Source organism: Centruroides vittatus, unplaced genomic scaffold (assembly GCF_030686945.1).
Source record: "Centruroides vittatus isolate TY-2023 unplaced genomic scaffold, ASM3068694v2 contig_875, whole genome shotgun sequence".
In the NCBI taxonomy this organism is placed as follows: domain Eukaryota; kingdom Metazoa; phylum Arthropoda; class Arachnida; order Scorpiones; family Buthidae; genus Centruroides; species Centruroides vittatus.
The window spans coordinates 2,814,614-2,842,109 of record NW_027122567.1 but is presented as its reverse complement, the minus strand read 5'-3'; the positions used below and the strand labels follow the sequence as shown (position 1 = coordinate 2,842,109).

Genomic DNA, 27,496 nt, shown 5'->3' with positions numbered 1-27,496 from the left:
GTAAACGTTTAAGAATGTTAATTATGATAACGAAAAAGTATTTATTGTATTAGGAGCAAATTAAATGTTAAAAAAAGAGGTTTGGCTATATGCCATATCAGAAATAGACTTTTGTCAGACAGTAGAAGAAACATTAATATAATTTTAGAACATTTACAAGCTAAGAAAGACACTTATTATAAAACTAAACTAAATTATACATGAGCAAACCACAAAAAGCAAATGAGAACCTTTATATAAAATACTATGTGAAAGAAGAAATAGAAATCTATGAAGATAAAAAGGCACTTAAATATGGTCACAAATTTGTATTGCAAGATCACAATGCACAGGACAATGCGCAGATGGAAGTAGAGAGTGTAAAATTTTCAAAGAAAGAAGCAAGTATGGTCAGAATAAAACTCTTCAATAATACACAAATAACAATATACATTACGATGCAGTAAAAATATGCAGAGCAGAAAGCAAATGATGTACAAAAAACAATATAATATTCTATATGCAGATAAAATAAAGATTCCAGTATTCAATAGAAGAGAATCATATATAATAAAAATGGAGGAATATCTACACATTAGTGAAGCAATCATCAGACTTTACGAACCAAAAGACAATACAGCATTGAAAGCATGTAAACTAATTGCCAACCATAGTTTATCACAATGCCCAAAATGTACATCCATTTCAAAAATAGCAATGCTGAGATTATTAAAATTAATAATAATAAAAAAAGGGCATTTAAGGCTGGTAGTAAAAAATCATATGCCCCTACACTGAGCCTAGAAAAGAAATTGCATAAATTAGTATCATGCATACAATGTAAAACTAGCTATACTATTAACAGCTTCCTTGGGCACTTAAAGTATTAAAATCCATTTCTATAAAAAAGTGACAAGCTAATAGTTCTAGACTATTAAAATCTATTTCTGATAATAAAAACAGAATAGCTATATCATTGATGAGAGAGTGCATTTGCATTAGCAAAAGCATACCATAGGCCAATTTAAATAGTTGCAAAATTTCTAACTTAATATTAAATATTATTTTCTATAAAATGGAAACATATCATTAACTAAGAAGGAGTACCAGTGAGTTTGCCAGTTTAAATGAATGAAAGACAGGAGTGTTAAATATTACATGACATCAAGATAATAATGTATGTAAAAAATTTATTAATTATTTGGAAAACAGAAAGTAAAGTTCGGGAAGTCATAAAATCTTTTAATCAAAATTCAATAGGATTAACAATCAAATTAACAGAAGAGAGTTATGAAAGTATATACAGGGTGCAGTGCAGGAACTTCCTTATTTTAAAAAATCATAAAACAAAAAGTATTGGAGATATCAATTTAATTCTTTTTTCTTTACATAAAGGTACATTTAAAGTTTTATTTCATTAGGTTTTGAAAATGATATCTTGAAGGTGGCCTCTGTTCTGGTCAATACATTTGGAGAGTTGAAATTGGAAGTTTCGATCCACTTTGTCCAGCATGTCTGTGTCTATGTTGGCAATAGCAGCACAAATATTGTTTTTCAGCTCACTCAGGGGTCTTTGGACAATTGGTATACACCAAGGATTTAAGATATCCACATAAGAAAAAATCGCAGGGGGCTAAATCTGGCAAGTGTGCTGGCCATGAAGATCGCTCCTCAAACAAAATCACATGGATTAAGTTGTTGCACCACTGCCAGTTTGTATGGATGAAATCTCAGGTCTTCATGAAGAAATCGTCTCATTGTGCAATCAGAAATTCTAAGTGCAGCTGCATGTTTGTGTGCAGATCGCTTAGGGGATTTCAAAATCACCAGCCTTACTCTCTCGATGTTTTCTGGTGTCCTGGTGGTGTTGAAGGTCCTGGTTTTTTTTTTCTACACACTACATGTCCACTCACTGAACAATTGATTTTCAATCAGGAACATGACCTGCAGGCGCAATATTAAACTGTTTCCTGAATGCATGCTGGGTTGCAATGACCAAACGGTTGTTGGAAAAGTAAGTCGCCACAGTGAATGTGCACTCCTCTCTTGTCCACTGCATGATCATTACTAAACTAACCGTACAAAAAACATTAGGCCCCATCCTTTCAAATGTGCTCAATCCCACTCTCCAAGAAGTAACAACCGCTATGTGATGTGTTTCAAATAAGGAAGTTCCTGCACCGCACTCTGTATTTTCTTGATTTAAATATATAAAAAAAATGAGAAGCTACTAACTAAAATTTTCCACAAATTGCTAGCAGTAAATGCATTTATTCATTGGAAATCAACTGATACTACTGCTCACAAATTATCTGATTTTAGAGCTCTAATAAATAGAGCAATATCACATCTCTCAATATTTAACAATAAAAATGAAGAATTTAGCCATATTAAATAGAGAATCATGGATGCCACACAATCTAAATTAAATATACTACTGAATTACAGCAAGATAAAATAAAAGATAAAAAAAGAGGATTTTAATTGTGATGGTAAAGCAGTAGCATCTTTAGCTGCTACTGCTACTACCAGTGACAAACCAGCAGGATTGTCACTAAGGATTAAAAGAAATGTTATGATAATGAGAGCAATTAGAAATGATAAATGCAAATTAGATTAAAGTTTAAGTACAGGAATTTATGTGATAAGACGCTCATTAAATAAAGAAAACTATTTTTACATAGGCTCCACTTCAGGATCTTTAGCACTGCAACAAGGGACATTACAAACCTGTCACTAAACCAACTGCAATATAGTAGCATCACTAACATTATGAGTGTGGAAAAAGAGGTAACAATGTACTGGAATGAGATAAGTCTGTAATATGAACTTTCCCCTAAGAGTTTTAGAACAAATTTATATATACAGTAATACCTTGGTTTTTGTTGACTTTGGTTATCGTCGATTTTTTTTGCAAAAAATTTGTCTCAGTTTTCGTCAATTGCCTCAGATTTTGTTGGTGTGCACAAGGGACCTCGCTGCTAATTTTGCGAAAACAAAGGGTGACCCACACATTTTCTGGCTCTGTGTGGCATTTCTTGTCGTGTAAGCATTACCCTGCAATGACCCACCATTGGCCAATGGTTCCATTCCCTGAACACTGGGAGTTTGGTCATGGGTTTGCACTTCGCCAGAACGGGCTGGCCATATCCTGGTGAAGTTTTCTGGGTTTTCTTTATGTCTGTAATGCCTGAATAGGGACCAGTTACCCTTAAACGGACCTCTCGGAAGGCATTATCCCTGTGATAATCATGAACACATACAACCACTATTACATGACAATTACATCACACTTTACGACGGAGTGATATCGGCAAGAAGCTCATATCCAAATAGCTTCTACAAGACAAGACATTACCCCACATGTCTAGCTAAACAATTCCATTGCTTTCCTTTAGATTAATCTTTTATATTAATTTCTTATTGCTTTTAGTATTTAACACTATTAATTATCTATAAAATGTGTTTTTTGGTATCTATTTTGAAGGGTCTAGAACAAATTAATTGAAATTACATTGATTCATATGGAAATACATAATTGCCTTGGTTTTCATTGGTTTAGGATTTCGCCGATTGTTTTTGGACAGATTATCGATGAAAACCAAGGTATCGCTGTATAATGTAGAAAAATATGCAAAAGTTATTAATACCAATGATGCAAAAGAATTGCAGGATTGTTGGAAATCAGTTTTAAACACAATAAAATTTTAAAGAGTTATTAATATGTTAATTAAGGAGACTAGCTAGATTTTTATGAATATACAAGATAATATTGTTAAAATTTGCTATTATATAATTTTAAATTATTTACTAATTTAAATAAGCAAATATTTTGTAAAATCTTATTATAACTGTAATTTTGAACAAAACTTTTTAAAAAAGATTATTTGATTTAGCAATGATGTTCATTCAATTTTAAAACTATGAAGGTTTTAAAAGCTGATCTAGAAGTATTTCTTGTAACTGATGAGGGCTAAATAAAACACTTTTATGAACTTATAAGTAGTTACCTTACGAGGCAGTTTTTAGTTTTTGCATATAACATGGTGTCAAGTTTTAAATTATGTATTTCTTATAAATAAATATACAGTTTATTTTAAAATTTCTTATATCTACATCAATTTATTCCCATAAATTAAAGTCAAATTAATAAATTATAAGCATTAATTTGATGTGATACCTTCATAATTATCTGCAGATTTTCGGGTGTCTTTTCTTTCAACAACAATTGCTTAAGCAATTGATTTAAATTTTCAAATGTATTGTTAAACATATGATCATATTCCACAATATCTTCAATGTTTTCTTCATGATTCTTATACAATCTATTTTCACGAGGTAGAGGATAAACAGCATTCAATGCAGTCTGTACTAAACTAGACTTATCTTGTTCTGTAAGAGGAGGATCAAGAGAGCTAAAGTCAATTAAGAATAATAATACAATAAAAGAATTTAACATCTTACCAATAATGCTGATAAAAATATTGTATATATAATACGTAGATATAAATTAATTTTAGACAGTGTTATTAGAGAATGAAGTTTGTTTGGAGTATTTTCTATAACATTTAATTAATATCTTTTGTCATAATTGCTTATATCTGGTACAAGTCTACAACTAATCCAAGATAGTTTTTAATCTACATATAAATCACATATGCAAAATCACTGTTATTTTGCATACATGATTATATGTAGATCAATATCACTTATATATTTAATATAATAGTTTACTGTGAAGAATAAATTTATATATTTAAATCACAGACAGATTAAATTCTATAAATAATAAGGATACACAAGACTTGCAGCTGCACCAAGAGCTTGGGCTCGAATGGTTGAAGTGAGAGGTAAAGCAACTTCATTTTTCAAAATATTTTTCATTAATGCTAAAACTTCATCTCTTGAACGGAATGTGAAATGCTCTTTTAAATGATTTGGATGAATGGCCTCAGCAATCAATTTGATTGTCTGAAGCATACTTTGTTTAACACACACATCCTGCTTTAAAGAACATCACAAAATAAGAAATATTGACAGAAAATAAAATTACAATATTAACAATTAGTACAATATATACCTTTGAAGACTGATAAAACTGAGCCATGCTTCTTAATATTGGAGTTTCAATTCGAGTGGTGAGAATATTAGAGGAGGCATTTAATGCAACATATCCATAACATAAAATAACTGTTGCTTTAACTTTTTCTTGTTCACTATCGCCTTTAATATCCTGAAATAGATATCAAAACTCAATAATTAATGAAAGGATCAGTGCGCATAAATTTAATATACTTTTTCAACTAATTTAGCATATAATGATGTCATTAATTTTAATATATAATAAACTGAAGAAAGGATACAAGTTACATGAGAGAGATATAGTTGAAGTTATCTCAAATTTTAATTTATATTATTCTATACATATAATGCAAATATACAAACAATAATGCATACTCATGATTGTGCAACAAATTACTACAATCTTCAAAGAACTAGGTAACTCAGTTACCAGTATACATGTTACTATAGTAACTTACATCATTTCATTCATGTCTAGATACACAGAAGCGGAATGCAGATGCATGTATTGTCATATTGGGAATGGTCCCAATTACTCAGCTGCTAAATAAGAGAACATCTCATTGGTCAACAACAAAGAAATAATGTTACCATTGCTGACTTTGTTGCTCAGTGAAGTTAGCTCCACTCTTGCTGTTTTGTAGCATTTGTTAATTACAAATCCACATGGTATTAAAAAATAAAAACAAAAAAAAAAAAAATTATATGTATATTCTAAGAAAGGAACATTACCATAAGTTGCAGATAATATATTTTATAATGAATTTGCTTAATAATTAAATGAAAATAAGACTTTTTACATTGTTTAATTTGAATCATAGGTAAAAAGATTGCTAATTGATTGACAGTTTAAACTAAGAGGTAATACAGGTACAAAAGATTTTGTACTGACAGTCTCAGTTGTATATTTAACTTCATTTTTCCTCATTTTCATAAAATTAGTCACAGAAACATTTAATAAAATTGTTTATAACTATCAGCTATAGACAACCATTTGATTAAGCAAAGTCATTCAGATGATAACAAAATTTATCACTAGCAAAGCAAGCAAAATACTTAGTAACTAAAAGTACCCTTGGCTTCATCAAATCTGTTTCAAATAAACCAGGCATCCACCTTTTTGTTACGATTTTTTGGAAAAAAAATGAATAAATTATTAATAGATATAAATTGTTAATAGAAATAGGTTATTTTTAATAGCAAAATTTTCTGGAAATACTATGAAATATAAATTGAGTGACTTTTTAATTTATGCATACTTAAATTATAAAAATTTAAAATAATACATGCAACCATATTTAAAATACCATGAAAGCTGTGTCATAGCATTTTCTCATTTTGTTTAGCTAAACATTATTGGTCAATTGACTACTGAAAGTGTAAATTTGGTTTTTAGCTTTTACACTTAATTCAATTAGAAAATAATCTAAACTAGACTAACTTAGCTAGAATGTAGAAGTTACTGTCTTAATTATATGATTGCATTGTTTAATGACTATTTATAATATGCCTCTGAGATGTTCTGGAATGTAATTCTTGTATGAAATAAGAAGTTTCTATATAAGTTTGTGATTCTACATGCCTTTTATTTAAAAAAAAAAAAAAAATCTAGAATTAAATTGTTCTTTATATCTACTTAGTTAAATGATTTTTACAAATTCAATTAAATAGAAATCTTTATCACCTTAATAAAGCCCAGAAGACCAGAACTTTTTCGAAGTTCACCTTTTGCAACTTGTTCTAATTTTACAAGAACAACGTCCAAATGAGTTGCTGCACAATAACCAACAGCTACTGCACATCCCTATAATAATAAAATAAGATAATTTAAAAACTTACTTATAGATTTAGAATATAAATTATTTTTAAAGTTTCAAACTGACAGTTCTTTCTTTTGGATTAGAATGTTGAACTGCTTCAAAAATTCCATCCAGGGCATTATTAATGAACTGGCGATTACTAATCTTCCTCATTACAGCTCCAATCATCTTTATTAGAATAATCTAAAAAATTTTTCAGATTGTACTTTTAAAATTCAGTTTTCACAATTAATGAATATACGAAAATTATCATCTACCTTATCATCTGGTTGATTAGGATATAAAGAGAATTGTGACAAAAGAGATTTTCCAAGTTTTGTTGTCCAATCTTCACGATCTACTTCTTCAACAGATTTCAATAAAAATTCGACCAATTGATCTTCCCACATCTGTTGATTCCATGAGTCAGCAATTTCTAAATTCCATTAAAAAATAATTTTATACATTTAGTAATTGTAATTTTAATAAAAAATTCAAACAATTCTTATTTAATTAGCTTTATAAAAAATAGAAAATAATTAAATAAAAAGAATTCTTATATTTTAAAGGTTAAACTATTAATAAATTAAATTTTTAAATTAAAAATTGAATTTCTAAATATTCTATCAACTAGTTTTTCATAAAAGCTGTAAGAATTAAATTTTATTACATTTATTTAATACAGTTATGTGCCATTAATGACATGAATATGTTCTAAGAAATACATCAATAAGCAAACACCATAGAGTGTACTTAGAAAAATCCTGTATGGAATAGTTTACCATTCATATAGGCTATATGAAGCACAACTGTAACATATATATTTATGTAGCTAAACATCTAAACATAGAAAAGGTAGAGGTAAGTGTGAATTTTTAGTTCCATTATCTTTTTATGAGAACTCTGTTGTATATACAATCTGTCATCAAGCAAAACATACATGTATTTAAAATTATTCTCAATTTAATTTTATAAAATAAGTCAAACATTTTAATTTTATCAAAATTACTTTTTATTCTCTGGGTCTTACTTTTTATTATAACTTTCTTCAAAAATTATTTTTAAGTAAAATTTGTAATGATAATATTAAAGTGTAAATATTGTAAGTTTTTATTTTACTTGGAATATTGTATTAACTAAAGCTTAATTTTCAAATTTACATTTAAAAGTTTTATAATAAATGCAATTAATATATTAAAATCTTACCTTCTAACTGTTTAATCATTATCGGAATCTGACTATCCCATAGAGCAATTAAACTTTTATCAATAAGAGGTACAATGGCTTTCATTAATTTCAAAAGGGGAAGACCACGATTTCTTCCAGAAAAAGGCAAGCCTAGCAACACTATCATTCTTGCAAGTAACACATATGGTTTTGGGATATTTACTTCATATAAAGAAAAATAAAGGTAATAATAATACAATATTAATTTTCATTCATTGCTAAATAACAAATTTATGCAATTTACATTACAGTGGAACCTTGCTTAATAAGCATAATTCATTCCAGAATCTTACTTGTAATGCAAAACAATTTTTCCCATATAAATTAATGTAAAATATGATAATGTGTTCCATGCCAAAAAAAATACTCAAATATTTTATGTATAACATTTAGTCAAAGAAAATTATACAATATACATTGTTAAGGAGTTTGAATCATCATCATGTTTTCTTTTAGCATGGAATGAATCTGTGGGTACAGAGGTGGGACGACGAGGTCAGACCTCTGTTTAATTTCGGCAACAAGTCGGAGGGACTTGCCCACGAGTCAGAGAGGGCTTATTTGTCGGTAGGGACGGGACTACTTTTCATCCGGTCGAGTGTAAGAGGGGAGGTGGAGTCGTGGTAAGGCGATAAGCGAAGATTCGAGCAAACAAGACACCATATAACAGGATAACAATGATTTAATGGAAAACAAAAATATACGTTACAAAAATCCGACATTAAAGGGGTGACATATAAAAAGCTATATATCCCTACCATGCGAAGAGAGAGAGAGAGAGAGAGAGCGAGCTCACAGAAATAGGTTCCATACCTCTTGGACAATCAATAATTCAAATATGCTGTTGGTCACAATGATCGAATATTCCTTTCAAGGAAAGGGTCAGTGGCACTTGAGGCACGAAAGTCAAATATAGTCCGTAGGCACAAAGGGTAAGATTGCGATTCGATCTAAATCGATGATTGACTCCCCGCAAGGGGGTAAGGAAGCATCTTATATAGCTTTTTGCTGGGAAAGTTGGTCACGTGCATCTGCTTAGGCCATAGGTGTTCCCGGGATTGGAAACAATATGGCGAATTCGGGCACTAACTATAAACTTAAGTTGCAAGATGATCTGTACTCAGCGTAAGAACAATGGATAGTTGACAGTTATACAGCCGGGGACGCATATTTTCTCGTCCAGGACCTTGTTTTAGGCAGGATATTTATAATAGGAAAATTTTTAATTCAATATAGGGAACAATTTATTATAATTCGGATTATATTCGGATTATATCCGGATATAAGAAAAGGGTAATTATTAATTCGGATATAATTTATTAAAACTTTACGTTCAAGGAGATTTCCAGATCTCACAAATCAATCTGAAATGCAAATTCAATTTGCAGGGGGGAAAAAACCAAAATACAGTAATTTATAATATTTAATTATAGTCTTTACATAGCCCAAGAATTTGGCATATTGTTCGGTGTGTTTATTATATAATGAGCTTTGGTTGTTGATGTTTATATGTATTATGTTTGAACACAAGTTTGGAAAAATGTGTGATCATAAGCAACACTAAGATGCTAGCAAAATGAGTGCTAAACACAGACTGACGTAGCATTAGCACAATCCAGGACTTCCCTTCTTCTTGTCACTTGTTATATGAAATGTTGCTCATTAAGCAAGTCATTTTTTTACAAATTTGTTTTGCTCATTATGCAAGGATCCACTGTAATTTCAGTTATAACAGGTTAAAATATGTAGTTCTTTTGGTATTTTGTAAAAAAACAGAGATAAATATAAAAAAGTTTTCTGTATGTATGTTTTGATTTTATATAAAATAATAATTAATTTATAACATTATGCACAGAAAGTGAAAAAAATTAAATTAACTGGTCAACTTGAAAGAGAGATTTTTAACTCCATTACTAAATGGCTTAATATATTTGTAAAGCAAGAAAATTTTGGCAAAAGTCATGCTGATCTTTTAAACATTTTAAATATTCAAAATTGAAAATAGTAATTTTATACTTATATACAACAGAAAATTCTAATGAGTGTCAGAACATCTATTATTGTTTATGCTAATTAAGATACAATAGAACAAAGATTAATGTCAAATCATTGCTGAATTACATTGGACTATAATAATGCCACTATTTAATAATTAAATGTTAAGTAATTTGGTCCAAAGTTAGGAGTTTGGTGCCGTCTCTTGATAAATTTAGTAATTATAATTAAATTAATATTAATTAATTAGCTTATAAAGTTCTATAAGAAAAGAATTGGCCTTGAATTGGGAATCATTTCGCATTAATCTAAAAATTGGGTTAATGGATGTTTATGTTAGAACAAAGATCATTCAATTCTTGTTTAATTATTTATATGCAGTTCTATTCAAAATGTTTTTGTTTATAGAACAGTTGCTATTATATAAAAATATAAAATAAGCTGGTATGAAAAAAATCTAATTTTAACTATCAACATGAAAATTTGATCTTACCTTTATTTGAATAATCAATATCAAAATTTGATCCTAATTCCCTTTTCTTACCAACAAGATAACTTAAGCTTTTACAGACAGGTGCAACAGCTGCAGTAAACTCTTCTTGTAATAAACATTCTAACATATCTGGCCATAATACCTGTAAATACTTTATTAAAATGGATTTTTCATCATTTAATTTATAATTAAACAAAACTCACATTTTCCATCTTTTCTACAGTTGTTGTTAAAAGGTGGATAACATTTTCACACATTGCACGAAGTGCTTCATTGCTGACATAATCTAGATCTGCTGGTCTACGACCCTATTCAATAGGTGATTTGTAATTTCTATATAATGTTAATATAGTAGAATCCTGATTATCTGAGATAATGCAGACCTGCAAGGCATGGCACTATGATCAGTAACAAAAGCCAATCTGTTTAGTAGGCAAAAATGATCAGTTGTTTGTATAAAATTGAAACTCATACAATAAAGTAATGGACAAAATTATAAAATCAAAGTTTTACAATGATTAAAATTAAAACTTCTTTGAACTTTTTTAAAATTTGTATTTTTTATGAAGTTACTAGAGTAAATGCTTTGTAAAACTTCTAGAGTGCCATTCAAATACTTTGCATCCCTTAATCAAAATTTAATCAGAAATTAACTTTCTAGGCTATGATCTCTTGTCTTTGTTGACAAAGTATTCTTCCATAATTCAGTTTAGATAATTGGTTAAGTAGTCTCAGTTAATCAGGACTTTATTGTATTTTAAAGATAAATTTCACTTACTGCAGGTTCTTCAGGAAGAGCACACTGTCTAACAATAAACAATACCATATATTTTCCACCTTCCATTTCTAAATATCCACGATGAGCCATTGCCATAATTACTTGAGCCATCACTTTTTTTACCTTAAAATTGTAAAAATTATAAAGTAAGTTTTAATCACTATAATACCAAAAATATCTTTAAAAACCAGCACATTTAATCAAACACTGAGAAATATATACACTGACAAACGTTTTTTGATCCTAATTGGATCTCCTTCAGGTCAAAATGTTCTAACCATGGAATGCTTAGAAGAATAAGAACCAAAATTTAAACTGATTATATAACTTTCACATAAAATGTAAAAAATTATACAAAGGACAGTAATTATGTTAATATAAATTTGAAACACAAGAAAGAAAAAAATTAATAAAAATATGCAAAAAACTCAAATTATGCAACTGTATGTTTGCAAAATTAAACTGGAGTGTACTATAGATTACTCCCTATGGAATTTCAGGACTTTGATTATATATTTGAACTCAGGAGACCGAGATGAGTTCAACGGTACCCTATTTTTGGACTGGAGACAAAAAATAAAAAAGTTATCACACTTTTTAAATGCTCTCATGCAGACGGCACCATAGTTGCTAGTATTGCCATCTTGCGGTAAAGTCTGCAAATCGTGACGTCAGACTACGGTCATCTCCCAAAGCATTAAACACACGATACGAGAGTGGAGAAAGCGTCGCAACTTCTGATAATTGCGCAATCGCCATTTCGGTTAATGTTACTTATGGCAGCGAACATGATGGCCTGACTGACCTCTCGTATGGGTGCCACCACACGCCGCCATGTGCTAAACTAGTGATCGATTCATGCTAGTTCTTGAACAAAGTAAAAAAAGGGGGGAAACGTCTACTAAAGGCAATTTTAACAGCAAGCGACGGGACTCCCGATTGCGATAGCGAGGCTGACTAAAAGCGATGCGACTCCCTATCATCGCGCGATCGCCGGAAAAAAGTATGATAACTTTTTTATTTTTTGTCTCCGGTCAAAAAGTAGAGTATCGTTGAACTCGTCTCGGTCCCGAGTTCAGATATATACCCAAACACACGAAATTCCATAGGGAGTTGTAAGGTATGGAATCGCCAAGACGCGCGATTCCCACCTGTTTGTTATAACGAACTGTCATAACGGAAAAGTCGTTAGGATCGGCCGTTGGAAACGACCGTTAGGAACTTCCGTGGGAAGAACCGTTAAGTTTCGAATCGTCAACCATCGGACGATTGGCCGGCGGGAAGTGACCGTTGGCGGCCGTTGCGGGAACATTCAAATTTGATTGGAGCAGGGTTCGAACGCCGTCGACTATTTAAGCTCGGATCGAGCTCGTATCGGGAGTTCGGATCGGCTGGCATCGTATCGGAGGTGATCGGATCGGATCAAGGGAGATCGTCGTTATCGAGGTGCTAACTAACTCTCTCGTTGGAAGTTACGTGTTTGTGTATGAACTTGTTCCTGACTCGGAGGTTTTGTTAATTACAAGTCTGTTTGTTCGTAAGGAGTTCTTTCGACGAATTTGTACGGGAATAGTCGGTTGTCGTTGGATTATTGTTTGTGCATAATTAATTGTAACTCTAAGTGGATTATTTTGTACATTTACTGTAAATATAAAATTTGTGTTTTTCGTCAAACCGACTGAGTGGTTATTTTGAACATTACTGGCGCAGTCTCGACAGGATATTTTGGATACTTTGGATTACGTTGGATTATCCTGGATTACACTTCAAAGAATCGGAAGAACTGAGCTACGACAGAGAAGCAGACGTACGTACAGAGCATCACCAGCAATTAGACCCAGGTAAATTTTTTGTTTCTCGCTAGCACACAGAGATGCCCAGACGCGCGAAATCGCGGCAGCTAGAGGCTAGGGACTGGGAGGATGACGAGCCGGGAACGTCGCGTAGGACAAGCGGGTCAGGAGACGACCTCGAAGCTCTGAAGTTGCGGATCGAGCTCGCGAAAATCGAGGCGGCGAGCAAAGCAGATGCAGAAGCGACAAGAAGGGCAGAAATACAGTTAGAACGGGATAGGTTAGCACACGGGTCCCGGAATAGTGAGGACGGTCTCGGCAAAGCGAGTTTTGACGATTACGCCCGTAGAGTAAGGGGGGCTCTACCGAAGATGCCGGAGGAAGAAGAGGCAGTGCCTTCGTGGTTCCGCTTGGTAGAGGTAATCTTAGAGACCTACGAGGTTCCGGCAGAAGTACAGGGTCAGATAGTGTTGGGCGCATTGTCTGAGAAATGTAGAGCGTCGCTGGCTAGATTAGCAGCGGAGAAAATTAAACATTACCCTTCCCTGAAGGAGTTCGTCCTTGAGGAGCTGAGGCTCTCCCCCGCGGAATACTTAAAGGGGTTTAGGCGGGCAGCGCGCTTCCCAGAAGAAACGTGGCCGCAGTTTGCGTCGCGCCTGAAGGATTTATACGGTTACTACGTAGACAGTAGGGAGGTGCGGACGGTAGAGGACCTGGTAGAATTGACTGTGGCGGACCACCTAAAGACGCTATTGCCCCCCGAGGCGAGGAAATACGTCATACTGCAAGAAGGGAACGGGTGGAGCAAACCCGCGGTTCTAGCTAAGCATATAGAGAAATTTGCAGAAGCGACGGGCGGCGAACTAACGTTAGACAGGGAATCTGGACGGCAGCGGGAACAACAGGGGAAACCGTCAAGGGAATCGAAGCCCGTGACACGGGGCGCGCCCGAGCAACACACGAGGAATAGTTGTCACGTTTGCGGTAAAATGGGGCACTGGAGGAGGGACTGCCCCAAGCGGAAGCGGTCCAGCGAGCCGGACCGGGCGAGGTTAGCACCTGCAAACGAGCCATCCCGACCGAACGAACGTTTAGTGGCAAGAGTGACAACGTACGACCAACCGGAAGCCGACGATTCGCTACGCAGAGTTAAGTTGGCCTGTGGCGGAAGTTGTTTGTCAGCTATAGTCGACTCGGGAGCCGAAATTTCAGTTTTGAGGAAGTCAAGGGTACCAGCGGTGACAGAAACGAGGGGGAAGACACGGTTAGTGGGAGCCTTCGGTCACCAGGTAGAGGCAGGTTTAGCGTCAGTACCGCTTGGATTGTGGGAGGAAGGACGCGAAGAAACGCCAGGATCGGCACGGGTGACGTGTGCGATCACCAATAGGTTAGGGAAAGCGACAGACGCTCTCTTAACGGAAAGGGACTTCCGAGCGCTGGTAGAAGCGAGAGAGAAAGCGGATTCCGAGGCAAGAAAAAGGGAATTAGCTGAGGAGCAGAGTATATTAAGTGCGGTAGCGGGGATGTTCGTGGAAGCGAGCGAGGCGGTTAAACGAGAGCCGCCCGACGACAAAAACCGGGGGATGGTCATAGGACCGCTTGACCAGACACAAGAGCGGCAGCGCACGGCCCAGTGTGAGCGGAGGGCGCAGTCTGAGCAAAATAAAGCAGGGGACGCGACTCCTATTGCGAGGAGATATTCCGGTAGCGAATCGGATAGCCGAAGCGAACGACCCGCCGCGAACAGGAAACTGGAGGGCGAGGACGCTGATGAAGGGAGGCCGGGAGTCAGAGCAGTAAAGAATGGGGTAGCTGGGACGCCTCAGGGTCAAAATTGTGGCGTCGGGGAAATAATCGACTTGGGAGATATCGGCCGGGAACCCGCGACGCAGTTGGCGCAACACGCCGATGACCAAAGACGAGCGATCGGGGAAACTAGCGAACCGCTGCTAGGGTTACCGAATACGACACGGGATGAGCCTCTGGATGCTACGAAGGAGTGTCATTCCGTGGACGACTTGGCCGGATTGATTGGGCAACAGGCGAACGTGATCTTGGCGACCGTCACTCGGGTTCAAAGAAAACACAGCGGTGAAGAGACCCGGAGGTCTCGGGCCACGGCGGGCGCGGCCAGTGGCCAATCGGAACCACCCACACACGTGCTAAGTCCGGAGGGAGGCATATCGCCGGTCCGGAAAACGACGGACAACGGTCACAACCGAGCTCGCGGTAAGAAACCCAAATTCCGTGAGAAGGGCCGAGCGACATCTGGTGACCAACAAAACCGGATGACGCGCCGAAGGCGACGGGGACGACCTCCTCGTAGGGGGACCCGCGCGGATAGGTCTCGGGGATCCAAGGGGTCCTACACCATCGCGAGGCATCTCTGTGCGCGGGTTATAGCGAGTTTGCCCGGTTGTACCGGAGGTAAGGGTCAGTCCGCACGAACGGACATTTGTAAAATTGCTGAGTGTTGTTGGATCAAACAGGCTTGGGCTAAGCTCAGTTTGATCCTTGGCCGCGGAGGTGTAAGGTATGGAATCGCCAAGACGCGCGATTCCCACCTGTTTGTTATAACGAACTGTCATAACGGAAAAGTCGTTAGGATCGGCCGTTGGAAACGACCGTTAGGAACTTCCGTGGGAAGAACCGTTAAGTTTCGAATCGTCAACCATCGGACGATTGGCCGGCGGGAAGTGACCGTTGGCGGCCGTTGCGGGAACATTCAAATTTGATTGGAGCAGGGTTCGAACGCCGTCGACTATTTAAGCTCGGATCGAGCTCGTATCGGGAGTTCGGATCGGCTGGCATCGTATCGGAGGTGATCGGATCGGATCGGATCAAGGGAGATCGTCGTTATCGAGGTGCTAACTAACTCTCTCGTTGGAAGTTACGTGTTTGTGTATGAACTTGTTCCTGACTCGGAGGTTTTGTTAATTACAAGTCTGTTTGTTCGTAAGGAGTTCTTTCGACGAATTTGTACGGGAATAGTCGGTTGTTGTTGGATTAGTGTTTGTGCATAATTAATTGTAACTCTAAAGTGGATTATTTTGTACATTTACTGTAAATATAAAATTTGTGTTTTTCGTCAAACCGACTGAGTGGTTATTTTGAACATTACTGGAGTAATCTATAGTATACCCTTAAACTGTAACTGGATTGAACTGACTTATTGTAGAAACTCTGCCATGCATACGATAGACTTTCTTCTTTGAAGTTTATGCATATGCCTTTAATTTCAGATTTGTGTATTTGAAGTATTTCTAGTGTTCTGAGGTGGTTAGTATACTGGGAATGGCTGATTATTGTAGCTTCATTGAGCTTCATGTGGACTTCATGCTGTGCTAGATTTTAAAGCTATTTTTGGTGTTATGGTGATTACAGATATCCAATTGTTAAGAAGCTACTATGTAAGTAATAATTTTAAAGAATTACTGAAACAGTTTCAAATCTAGTGATACCTGAAAAATTTTAATTACAGTATCTAAATCTAGCCTATGAGAGAATTTATAATGTTTATGTGAAATTCTACATTATAATGCATACAATACATGTAGCCTGTAATTAAATTCCTACATTTAACTTCTTTGTCATTTCATTAATAATTTTAATATTAAATCTTATTTGTGTTTCAATTAATAACAGTTATTCCTTACGATATTGTGAAAACCAGGAATTTTAAAAAAGGAGAACATTTTAGAATTTTAAAGGAGATTTTGATTAATATTTTAAATAATATTTTATTTTAAAAACAGAAAATTTATCTTTTTTGCCATCTTTCACTTCCTATGATTTGTGGGAAGTAGTGAATTGTTCCGTTGAAAGTCATAGTCAACACTTGGATATCAGCTGAAAAATGTCCAATTTCCCTTAGTAACAGAATTAGGGCAAGAATTTGTGGACATCCTCACTGGTCCATCCATTTTGTATATAAGGTGACTCTTCACCTTAAACAAACGCTTTTAGTCATGTACAGTCATGATATAGGCTATAGTTACCCTTTAGCCCTGGATTAAGTTTCCGCTTAATTTTTGGTGCTCTCACCGAGTGCAGAAGTGTAAGTCTATGAAAGTCTTCAGTCCCATCTCCAAGATGTTACAGATCCTCACAGCACTTCCATATTATGTAACTGGACCAGGTAATGATTTAATTATTTGTAAACTCTCTCACACGATGACTTTTGTAACTCGTTACAGGATAGAATAGATATTCTCTTCATGTAGATAATATTTTAATCATTGGTTATTGTAATCATTGTGTATTAATCTAACTAATTATTGTTATACTTGTTATAATTTCACATATAGATTTTATTATTTAGTCGTTTAAATAAATAAATTTGATTACTTTTTATTTTGTTGTCAATTTGCCTAACTCCGTTCTCTTTCCCATGTAAAGTAAACACCCACCTACCTACTTACTTTAGGCCACTTGTATAAAACTTTCCAAAGTAATTGCATGTTAGAACATGACTAACTATTCTAATTGGTGTCAGAATCCTGACGTTATAGGCAGAGATTTTGCCAATCTTTCTGCCTTTTCTAAATTTTATCCATCCTGATAAATGAGTAGAGGTCTCACTGCCTCCCTGGAATTCTCATGATATGTTCGAAAAGTCAAATGAGATAAATAAAAATGACATTATTACTATTCTAACTTTTAATTGATCCATTTATAAAATGACTATTCCTAAGGCTGAAGTTGTGAATGTTGATTAAATTGTTAATTTAAAAATGAAAAATTTAACAATTGTTTAGATAATTTGTATTCATAATTATTAAATTATATTTGCAGCATACCTTATTACTTGGATCTGATATGATTAATTTTAACCCAGTGATTATAGTTGTCATTTTATCATATAACTGTGAATCTATAAAAAATAATTTCATAAATAAATAATTAAAATTTTTATAAAATTACAACACTCAGCTATAATAAAACAAACTACTTACCACAAGAATTAATAAGATGTTTTAAAACCGCAAGTGTTCCAATTCTTACTTTCTCATTATAATTCTCCAGTTTTTGCATAAGAAAACTAATTAATCTACTGCTGTAGGCTGAAGCTAAATTTTAATATATTTTATTAGATTATATTGTTATTATTAATTAAACAAAAAATTTAAACAAACTAACTTAAAACTGTAAAACATCTCAAAACTTCATTATGATTTTTTATTCCAATTGGCTGAGAATAATCTGGTAGAATACAAGCCTAAATTGAAAAATAATTTTTGATAATTTATCCTAATTCATAAATTTTAATCAATAAATTATCTATCTTACTTGTGGAAAGAGAGAATTTAAAATAGTTTCTAACTGAAGTTCTAAAGATGTACTTTCATTCTGAATAGCTGCATCTAAAATCATACATAAACCCTGAAATATTAAAAATAAATGCACACAATTAATACAAAGAAAAAACTTCATTGATGTGTTAGAGTTGAAATTGAAATTAACTATTAGGAATATTAATATCAGAACTTAAATTAATAAATTCCATAAAGCCAACATAAAGTAGCTTATATTAGGGAGAATTACAGTCATGAACAAATATGATTATTGAACAAAATTTTAAAATATAAACACTAATCTTCAATTTTTATTTTATTGGATTCTCATCTACAAATGCTATATATGCTTGTTTGTACAGTATCTTTCATAATGATATGACTGAAAGTGTTAACAAGTTTTCAAATAAACCAGCAAAGAAAGAGGTCAAGCTCAAATAAACTTTTTGATTACAATATTTAATTATTAATTAAAATCAAATGCTAATTGAAACAAACAAAATAAAAAAGTCTACCCTATTATCTCAGAAAATTTTGTATTGCAAAATAATATGACCATTTCATAAAAATCAGAATTACTGTCTTGTTATTACATAAGCTTCAGAAATTATTCCAATGAAAACAATCTTCTAGGTGACGTTTTTACTGTGAAACTTCCAGTTAATCATGTTTATAAGATTGGTCAAGGTAAACCTTTAAGTGACTTTGAAAAAGGTCAGATTACAAATTGAAAAGATGTTGGCAGATCAGTGAAATCATTTGCTGAATGTTATACCAATATCTTGGTGTAATCATAAATTTTTCTTTTGGGTGATGACTATGGAATGAAATCACCAGGTTGAAGAGAAAAGAATGATTTTGAAAAGACTAAGTGCAAAAGTGTCCTTTGAACAAGTAGCAAACAATCTGCTCCTTGTCACATCTAAGTCTACATTGTCCAGAGTTGCCAGAAGTGGATGTATAATGTATGAAAAATCAAAATTACAGTTGAAAATGACATAAAAGCATTTTAAAAAATCAATTTAACTTGGCAAGATATTATGTTCTGGAAAACATACGAAAAAGTGATATTTACTGATAAAAAATTTAATTTAGATGGTTTGGATAATTGATGCATTATCAGATCAATCCACATTCATTCAAACTATCTACAAAACACCAGAATTATTTTCCATACTTTTATGAAAAGATAGTAAAGGGAGATCTATCATTGTTTGGGCTGGCTGCAGATATCATTGTAAAACAGATGATATTTTTATATAAGAAAAAATGGAAACTGTGGATTAACAAAAGCTTCTAGAAAACAATTTGTTGCTCTGTGTTTATCAAATTGGCAGTTACCTTGATTATAAAATAATGAACAGTTCACACAGTAAATAGTATCTGGAAATAATTTTTGGATACTGAAGTGCATATAATGATAAGGCCAGCTGTCTCACCTGATCTCAATCTAACAAAAAATGTTTGGAGCATCTTAGCTAGGACAATATAAGAAACTAGTAAGCAGTACAATACTGTATCTAAATTGAAACCTACAATAATTCCTAAATAAAAGGAAATTTATCCACAACTGTTACAAAGACTTGTATACTCAATGTCAGATTGCATTTTTATTGTGATTCAGGAATCTAAGAAATACATGAAACATAAATGGAATGGCCAGCCACTAAGTCTAGTTAGTGGTCATATAATTTTTACCATATTTCAGAAAAAGCAGATTTATATATTTAAAGCACATTTTTATTTGGTTATTGTATATAACAAATCAAAATGTTATTTTTTGAGGCATAGTGCTTGTTGGGCTGCAATTTGAAAAATTGTATACCTATAAATTTCCACTGTCATCCATCTGTTTCTGTCCTTCCTTAATCTCAAGAATGGAATTAGATAAAAGAAAGCGGAGACTTGATATGGCAAGAATAGGGGCAGGAGGCCCAATTAACTTCTAATGAACACTGGAAATCACATTATTTCAATTCAAAAATTTTCCTCTGAAAGGAGTTAGATAGATGACTGTCATGATCCTACTGTTAAAAGAAAAGCATGATGTACAGGGGCAAGATATTACTAATTTGAGGTGAAGAGCACATATTTTATATTAAATAAATTTTAAAATATGATTAAAAATTACAGCTTGGCATTGTGACAATATCACAATAAATAATTGTTCATTCCTTACTTCAATGATTTTTTGCCAAATTACATGTGATTTTTGGGTGGTTTTATCATTATTAAATGTAGTGTTTATATTTTAACATATTCAACTTAGATGGATATACTGGTATGCGAACTTTTATTCACTCATTTCATAATAAAACAAAAAAAAAAAAAAAAAAAAACTATAAAATATAATTTTTTCAAGAGATCAATTCAAGAGACTCATACTATAATACAATACATTACTGTAATAAATTAATTACAGTATAAATTTGTCCTCTTATCCTGTATTTAAAAGATAAAAGACTATTAGGCTATAAAATCTATTTTATGTTAATGTTTGTCAAAAACATAATTCGAAAATAATTCAGAAATTATAATTATTATAGTCAAGTATCATAACCTTTAAAAATAAACAGTAATTTTTTTCCTGTATTACTTACGATAAAAATTACACAAGTTCAAGAAAAATACAAAGTTCAATTTTTATGGAAAACATTTATACATTATTAGTAATAATAATTTTCAAAATTATTTGAATATTAATTTATACAAATTAAACTTTTTTCTCATACATATAATAATATATACATATAAGAATATATGTAAGAGGAAAACAATTATTTTATAATTAATTTTATAAATTTATAGCAAAAATATGAGTAAAAGTAAAACTAAACCAAATGATTCCCATAATTAATTGGGCTATTAATATGCTATAATTATTAATTAGAAGCTAAGTAATTTGGTACTAAAGGTAAACATTAGGTGCCATCTCTTATCTAAATTAATAATTATAATAATTTAGATAAGAGATGGCTTAATTTCTAATTATTAATTATAGCATAGTAATAGCCTGATTAATTAAGGCAGTCGTTTAGCTTAGTATCTATATACTTCAAGTTTCAGGAAGTTGATATATGTAAAAATAAAACTTTTGTTCATTTTTTATGACACGAGTTTTTACTATGTAAACTGCACTAAAACTTTTTAAAACAAATTAAGTATATTGTATGAAATATCTACACAGAGGTCTGCAATTATTATTATTAAAACTATCAGTATAGAAGTATTATATAATTACTAGTAACTATTTTTGTTATCAGTAACCACTTATATGGACATATATTAAAAAAAGAAAACCTCTAGTTAAAACTTTTCTACTCTAGTAAGTGTAAAACACTGTATTTGAGAATATAGAAAAGATCCCTATTTTAAACAGCTTTCTGTGGTTCTATTTATGCAATTTTCATTTATACACTGTTTTTGAGGAACCAATTACTTATGTAAATGAAGGAATTACTGTAATTTACAAAAAGATTTTTTCAATTATAGTATAAAAATCTATATTTAAAAAAAGTTTAGAAATTTATTATTTGCTATTTTCTAATATATTATATCTAAAAGATTCTACTGTTAAATTTTTATTTAATAAATGTTTAGTAATTATTAGATAAAAATTATTCATATACCTGTGTTGTATAATATGACTCCTGTTGCCTTTTATATAAAGAAAGAATTCCAGGGACAACTTTAGGCAACTGTTCTTCTAATTTATCTCTCTCTAGAAGATGTGTCATATGACCTAATGCTTTGACAACTTCAGCTCTTACCTGAAGGAAGATACTTATGATAAAATTAAATAATAATCAATAAAAATTATATTTAATGTGATTAAATAAAGTATTAAATGTTAAATGAAAGTATGTAAAACAAGACAAAAATATATTCGTTTATCAGAAAATGTGCTAACTGCATGTTAAAGAGAGATTATTTTAGTATTTTTAAATAAAAGAATATAAACCAGAGTAAAATTATTTAATGAAATATGATCACAATATTTACACATGTGCAATTTTCACATAAAAATGAATTTGAATAATAAAAATTTCTAATCAAATTCAAAAATTTTAAGACCCGATACAAAATTTGATGTACTTTTATCTGTATTGCAATAATCTTTAATTCACATTTATTTTACGGTCATTTTTAATAATTTGTGACAGAATTAAATAAAATGCAACTATATTATACACTAAGACAACATTTTATAAATCCTAGTAACTATAAAAATTTTTGTAAACTAAAATGAAATATATGCAAAAATTTGAAAAGGAAATAAAACAAAATTCATATCTTCTTAAATTACATATATTTACCAACAGTACAAATACTATTGGGTTGTTCGGAAAGTTCGTAGCGATTTTTGATAGCCGACAGTTGAGACACCGATTGACGCAAAAATGATTAGAATTGTACAAACCAATGAATATTACGATAAATGACCTTGAGACGCGTCCGTTACAAAAAAACCGTTAAGATTATTCAAATAGCGTTTAATTTGTCTCATTGCAAAAATGGATGCGAACAACGTGCATTATCGACACTTGTTTCTTTTCTTTTTTCGTAAAGGCAAAAATGCTGTACAAACAGCAAAAAAGATATGTGATGTTTATGGTGGGAGTGCTGTATCAGAATCAACTGTTCGAAAGTGGTTTGCAAAATTTAAAATGGGTAATTTCAGCCTTGAAGATGCTCCTCGCTCAGGAAGACCTCCTGTTATTGAAGAGGACCAGATCAAAGCATTATTGGATGAAAACCCTCATTACACAACTCGAGAGATTGCAGACATAGTGAAGTCATCAAACAGTACTGTATTTCAACATCTAAAGAAGCTCGGATACGTGAATCGTTATGACATTTGGATACCTCACGACTTAACGGAAAAAAACTTACTGGATCGCATCTCCATTTGTGATTCTCTTGAAAGACGAAATGAAAATGACCCTTTTCTGAAGCGTTTAGTGACAGGTGATGAAAAGTGGATCATTTATAACAACATCAGCCGAAAACGATCATGGGGTAAGAAAAATGAATCACCATTAAAAACTCCAAAGGCCGGTCTTCATCCAAAGAAGGTCATGCTCACTGTCTGGTGGGATTGGAAAGGAATCCTGTACTACGAGCTGCTTCCACAGAATCAAACAATTGATTCTGATAAGTATTGTTCCCAATTGGATAAGCTGAACATGGCAATTAAAGAAAAACGTCCGGAACTGGCCAATAGAAAAGGCATTGTGTTTCACCAAGATAATGCCAGACCTCACACGTCTTTACGAACACGCCAAAAATTATTGGAACTAGGCTGGGATGTTTTACCCCACCCCCCTTACTCACCCGACCTTGCCCCGTCGGACTACCATTTGTTCCGTTCTCTACAAAATTCCCTTCATGATAAAAACTTTGATACTTTGGAAGCTTGCAAAAACCACGTGGATCAGTTTTTCGCGGAAAAAACTGGAAAGTTCTACGAAGAGGGTATCATGAAGCTGCCCCATAGATGGCAACACGTCATTAAAAACAATGGCGCATACATAATGGAATAAAAGTATATTTTTAGTTTTAAAACAATTTCTTTTATTTCTCTTAAAAATCGCTACAAACTTTCTGAACAACCCAATATTATATTATGCACGCATCTGTTATAAATTTAATTCTGTAGCAAAATTTAAAATCTGAGCTTTTAAGGAATATGATTTATAATAATAATAATATAAAATGAAATATGTGCAGGTTTCAATTTTGAACAATTTTTATTAAAAATTTTGTTCAAAGTATAACTAAGGCCAGAAGTTGTGTAGGGCCACAAAAAATAAAATAAAATAAAAATAAATAATGTACAAATTTCTTATAGAAAGCTGGAAATTTTTTCGGAGAATGTTATGAGAGAGAACTTGAAAATATTTTTAAAAATTGTGTGCTAATTTCATTATATTTTTAATAATAAACAGGAACATTAATTTATTATTAAAATGTTATTGTAAAAGAAATTAGATATTGGAAAAATATAAAATCGATAATAACTTTTTAATATATATTTACAATAAATTTAAATAATAAACAAACTTAAACAAAATAATTAGTATATAAAAAATTTAAAATTACTGTATTTACTCGATTATAATACAAGGTTTTTATTTATTTTTCACTGCTTCAAAAACCTAAGTCATTCTATGTGTGTGAGCGAAGGATTCTTTACATTTTTTAAATAATTTCTGTGAACCATGTATACTTCATGCTGTCATTACAGGTCTACAGTCTATTTATCGTAAGTTGGCACCTACTTTCCTTTGTTTATTGGTTTATCTGTTAATGCCTACCAATTGATTATGATATTAATTAAAAATCCGTGTTGCCATCTGACATTCATTTCAGCAGAAAATAAGTTTCTGAGTGATTTTATAAAGAACGAATTAATGATGAATAAAGCTAGCATCACTCTTGCAAATGATTATAAATGTAGTTATTTTATATTAGTTTAATTTTTATTTTTAATGAATGTTAGCACATTCTGAATCATTAAAAATAAACTTTTTCCAGTCATGCGCATTATAATGTTTTGGCTTTGTTTTCCAGTCATCACGTATTAAGACAAACATGGTTGTTTACCTTTATACAAGTTGCCTTTGCTAAAGCAATATGGTTGTTTGCCTTAATATGTGAATTTGATAATACAGTATTTCATTTGTGATTAAATGAAATAAAATTAGAATTGTATTAATCTAATTTTCTTTATTTTGATGTCTAAAGTCACACCTCGTCCTATACGCGAGATCGTCTTATATCCGAGTAAATACGGTATATTAACAATGCTGATAATCCAAATAATTACAAAAAGAAAGGGAAGATTATAGTTATATATTTGGAATTGTAGGTAATATTTAAAACATTAAACAATCCAAAATACTTCTTAACTTCTGTCTTCACAACTATGTACTGCATTTATAGTTATATAGTTTAAAAACCTTCAAGAAGCTTTTATGAGAAGATAAAATATATATTAAAATAATAATGTTAATCAAATGAACTACTATATTTTCTAAGAATTAAAAGTGAATTTTGTAAACTAAGTGAACATAATTTGCATTTAATGAAAATTCTGATAAATAAAAGTATAATACTCTCTTTAAATCATTTTTCTGTTGATAAAGTTTATTATTAATAGAAGGCATACCTTGGCTTCTTTTGATTGAATCCATGTATTAAATAATACATCATAAGCACTACTAATTTCAGTGGAAAACGCAGACTTTTTAACAGTTGGATCTGGTGCTTTTTCAATATTTGCTAAGTATTCCAAAATAGCTTCAGAAAAATGAGACAAAGCTAAAAAGAATTTAATTAATTTAATAAAATTAAATAAAAAAATCAAATTTAACATAACATGTACACAAAAGAAACAAAGTTAATTACAACCATATTTACATATTATCTTGTGTTTTCTAAACCATGTATTTATTACATTACAAACTATTCCACATTGTAATTGTAATTTATTTCATTTATTTATAAATTGTAATAGAATATTAAACTATTTTATTATAATTTGATACTAAATATCTTATATCTGATTTTATACAATCAATTTAACAATTTATTCTAAGATTAGTTTCTAAAGTTTATAGTATGTCAAATATTAATAAAGCCTATAATTTAAAAACAATTTTAAAAACAGTAACATAAATTTTTATTCAAAATTTTACCATAAGCAAAAATCCATTTTGTATTTTCTAACTTAACCATTCCCATCATAGGAAGCATCACGCCTAATATGCCTTTTAAATATGGAACCATACCAAATACTAAAAAGAAAAAGATTGCATTTTTAATCATTCGTTAAACTGATCCTCATTTATTTGTAAAAAGATAAAATTTACATTTATGAAGAGGAAAAATATAAAAGAAACAGGTGACTATTACCATTTGCTGTAGCTAAATCTGCCAATGTTTGTATTATGTAAAAATGCGGAAGAGTTGGACCCAACTGAAATTTCATTAGAAGAAACTCCATTACTTCATTCTGATATTGTTGGCCTAAAGAAACTATAATGCCACTTGCTGCTCCTTGCCATTCATTTACAATTTCCTGCATAAAATTATTAAAGTTATGACATACTGGTAAAAAAACTAATTACATAATTAAATCTGAAAAACATTCTCTTACATTTCATTTATACATTTTCTTTTTAAAGTAAATATTTCTAACAAATACTAAAATCATTAATTATAACATTTCTTTAAACAAATCTGAACATGCACGAGCTATCTTTTAAACTATGATTTTATGTTAAAAATTCAAATTCAGGCTTTTTGAAGATTTTTGACAGATAACATAATTCTCTTTCTTAAAAATAGTACAAATCTATTGCTGGAATTACAAGGTAATTTGTTTTATTATTTTGTGAATTTTACTGAATTAAATTATTTATTTGTTACAAACTGTTTTAGACAAGTATCAATGGCTGAGGCTAACATGGCACTTTGGGACACAGTAACAAATCTGGGCAAACAACTCCCCTTGAATTTCGATGGGAAATATGTCCCAGGTATGACAGGCTCCATATCTCTCCAGCTGTCTCTATTGTAGGCCTGGCTGAACCCATAGTGGGCATGAAACAAAAGGTCTTCTTAGCACCCAAAGAGCAAAACTAATTTTAAATGAGCAATTATTTATTGTAACATTGTCACAATGCTGGGTTGCAATTTTTAATCCTATTTTATTTATTTTATATGTTCACCACCTCAAATTAGCAGTGCCTTGCCCCTGTACATCATACTTTTCCTGACAACAACAAAACCATGCTAATCATCTATATAATCCCTTTCTGGGAAAAGTTTTTGAATTGAAATCACATGACTTCCAGTTCATATATAGTTAATCGGTGCCTCATGCCCCCTAAGCTTTCTATATCTGTTCTTGACTTTCATGTATCTAGCTCCGTTCTTGAGATTAAGGAAGGACAGATGGATGGACGAACAGACAAATGACAGTGTGAATTTATAGGTCTACAATTTTTTCAAATTGCAACCCAAAAATTGAAGACAAGTATCTCCATAGA

At 32.0% G+C, this 27,496-nt stretch overlaps 1 protein-coding gene across 1 annotated transcript in view; it reads right to left on the bottom strand.

Moving 5' to 3' along the window:
- The window catches only part of c11.1 (maestro heat like repeat family protein c11.1), a 55,437-nt gene that overhangs the window by 6,163 nt on the left and 21,778 nt on the right, over window positions 1-27,496 (bottom strand). The window contains 18 exon segments of the mRNA XM_067279612.1: window positions 4,160-4,394; window positions 4,778-4,980; window positions 5,060-5,212; window positions 6,746-6,865; window positions 6,945-7,064; window positions 7,139-7,296; window positions 8,067-8,249; window positions 10,576-10,717; window positions 10,779-10,883; window positions 11,354-11,476; window positions 17,946-18,019; window positions 18,102-18,215; window positions 18,286-18,364; window positions 18,436-18,528; window positions 22,070-22,210; window positions 25,612-25,763; window positions 26,141-26,239; window positions 26,358-26,523. Coding sequence (XP_067135713.1) covers window positions 4,160-4,394; window positions 4,778-4,980; window positions 5,060-5,212; window positions 6,746-6,865; window positions 6,945-7,064; window positions 7,139-7,296; window positions 8,067-8,249; window positions 10,576-10,717; window positions 10,779-10,883; window positions 11,354-11,476; window positions 17,946-18,019; window positions 18,102-18,215; window positions 18,286-18,364; window positions 18,436-18,528; window positions 22,070-22,210; window positions 25,612-25,763; window positions 26,141-26,239; window positions 26,358-26,523 — 2,460 coding nt within the window.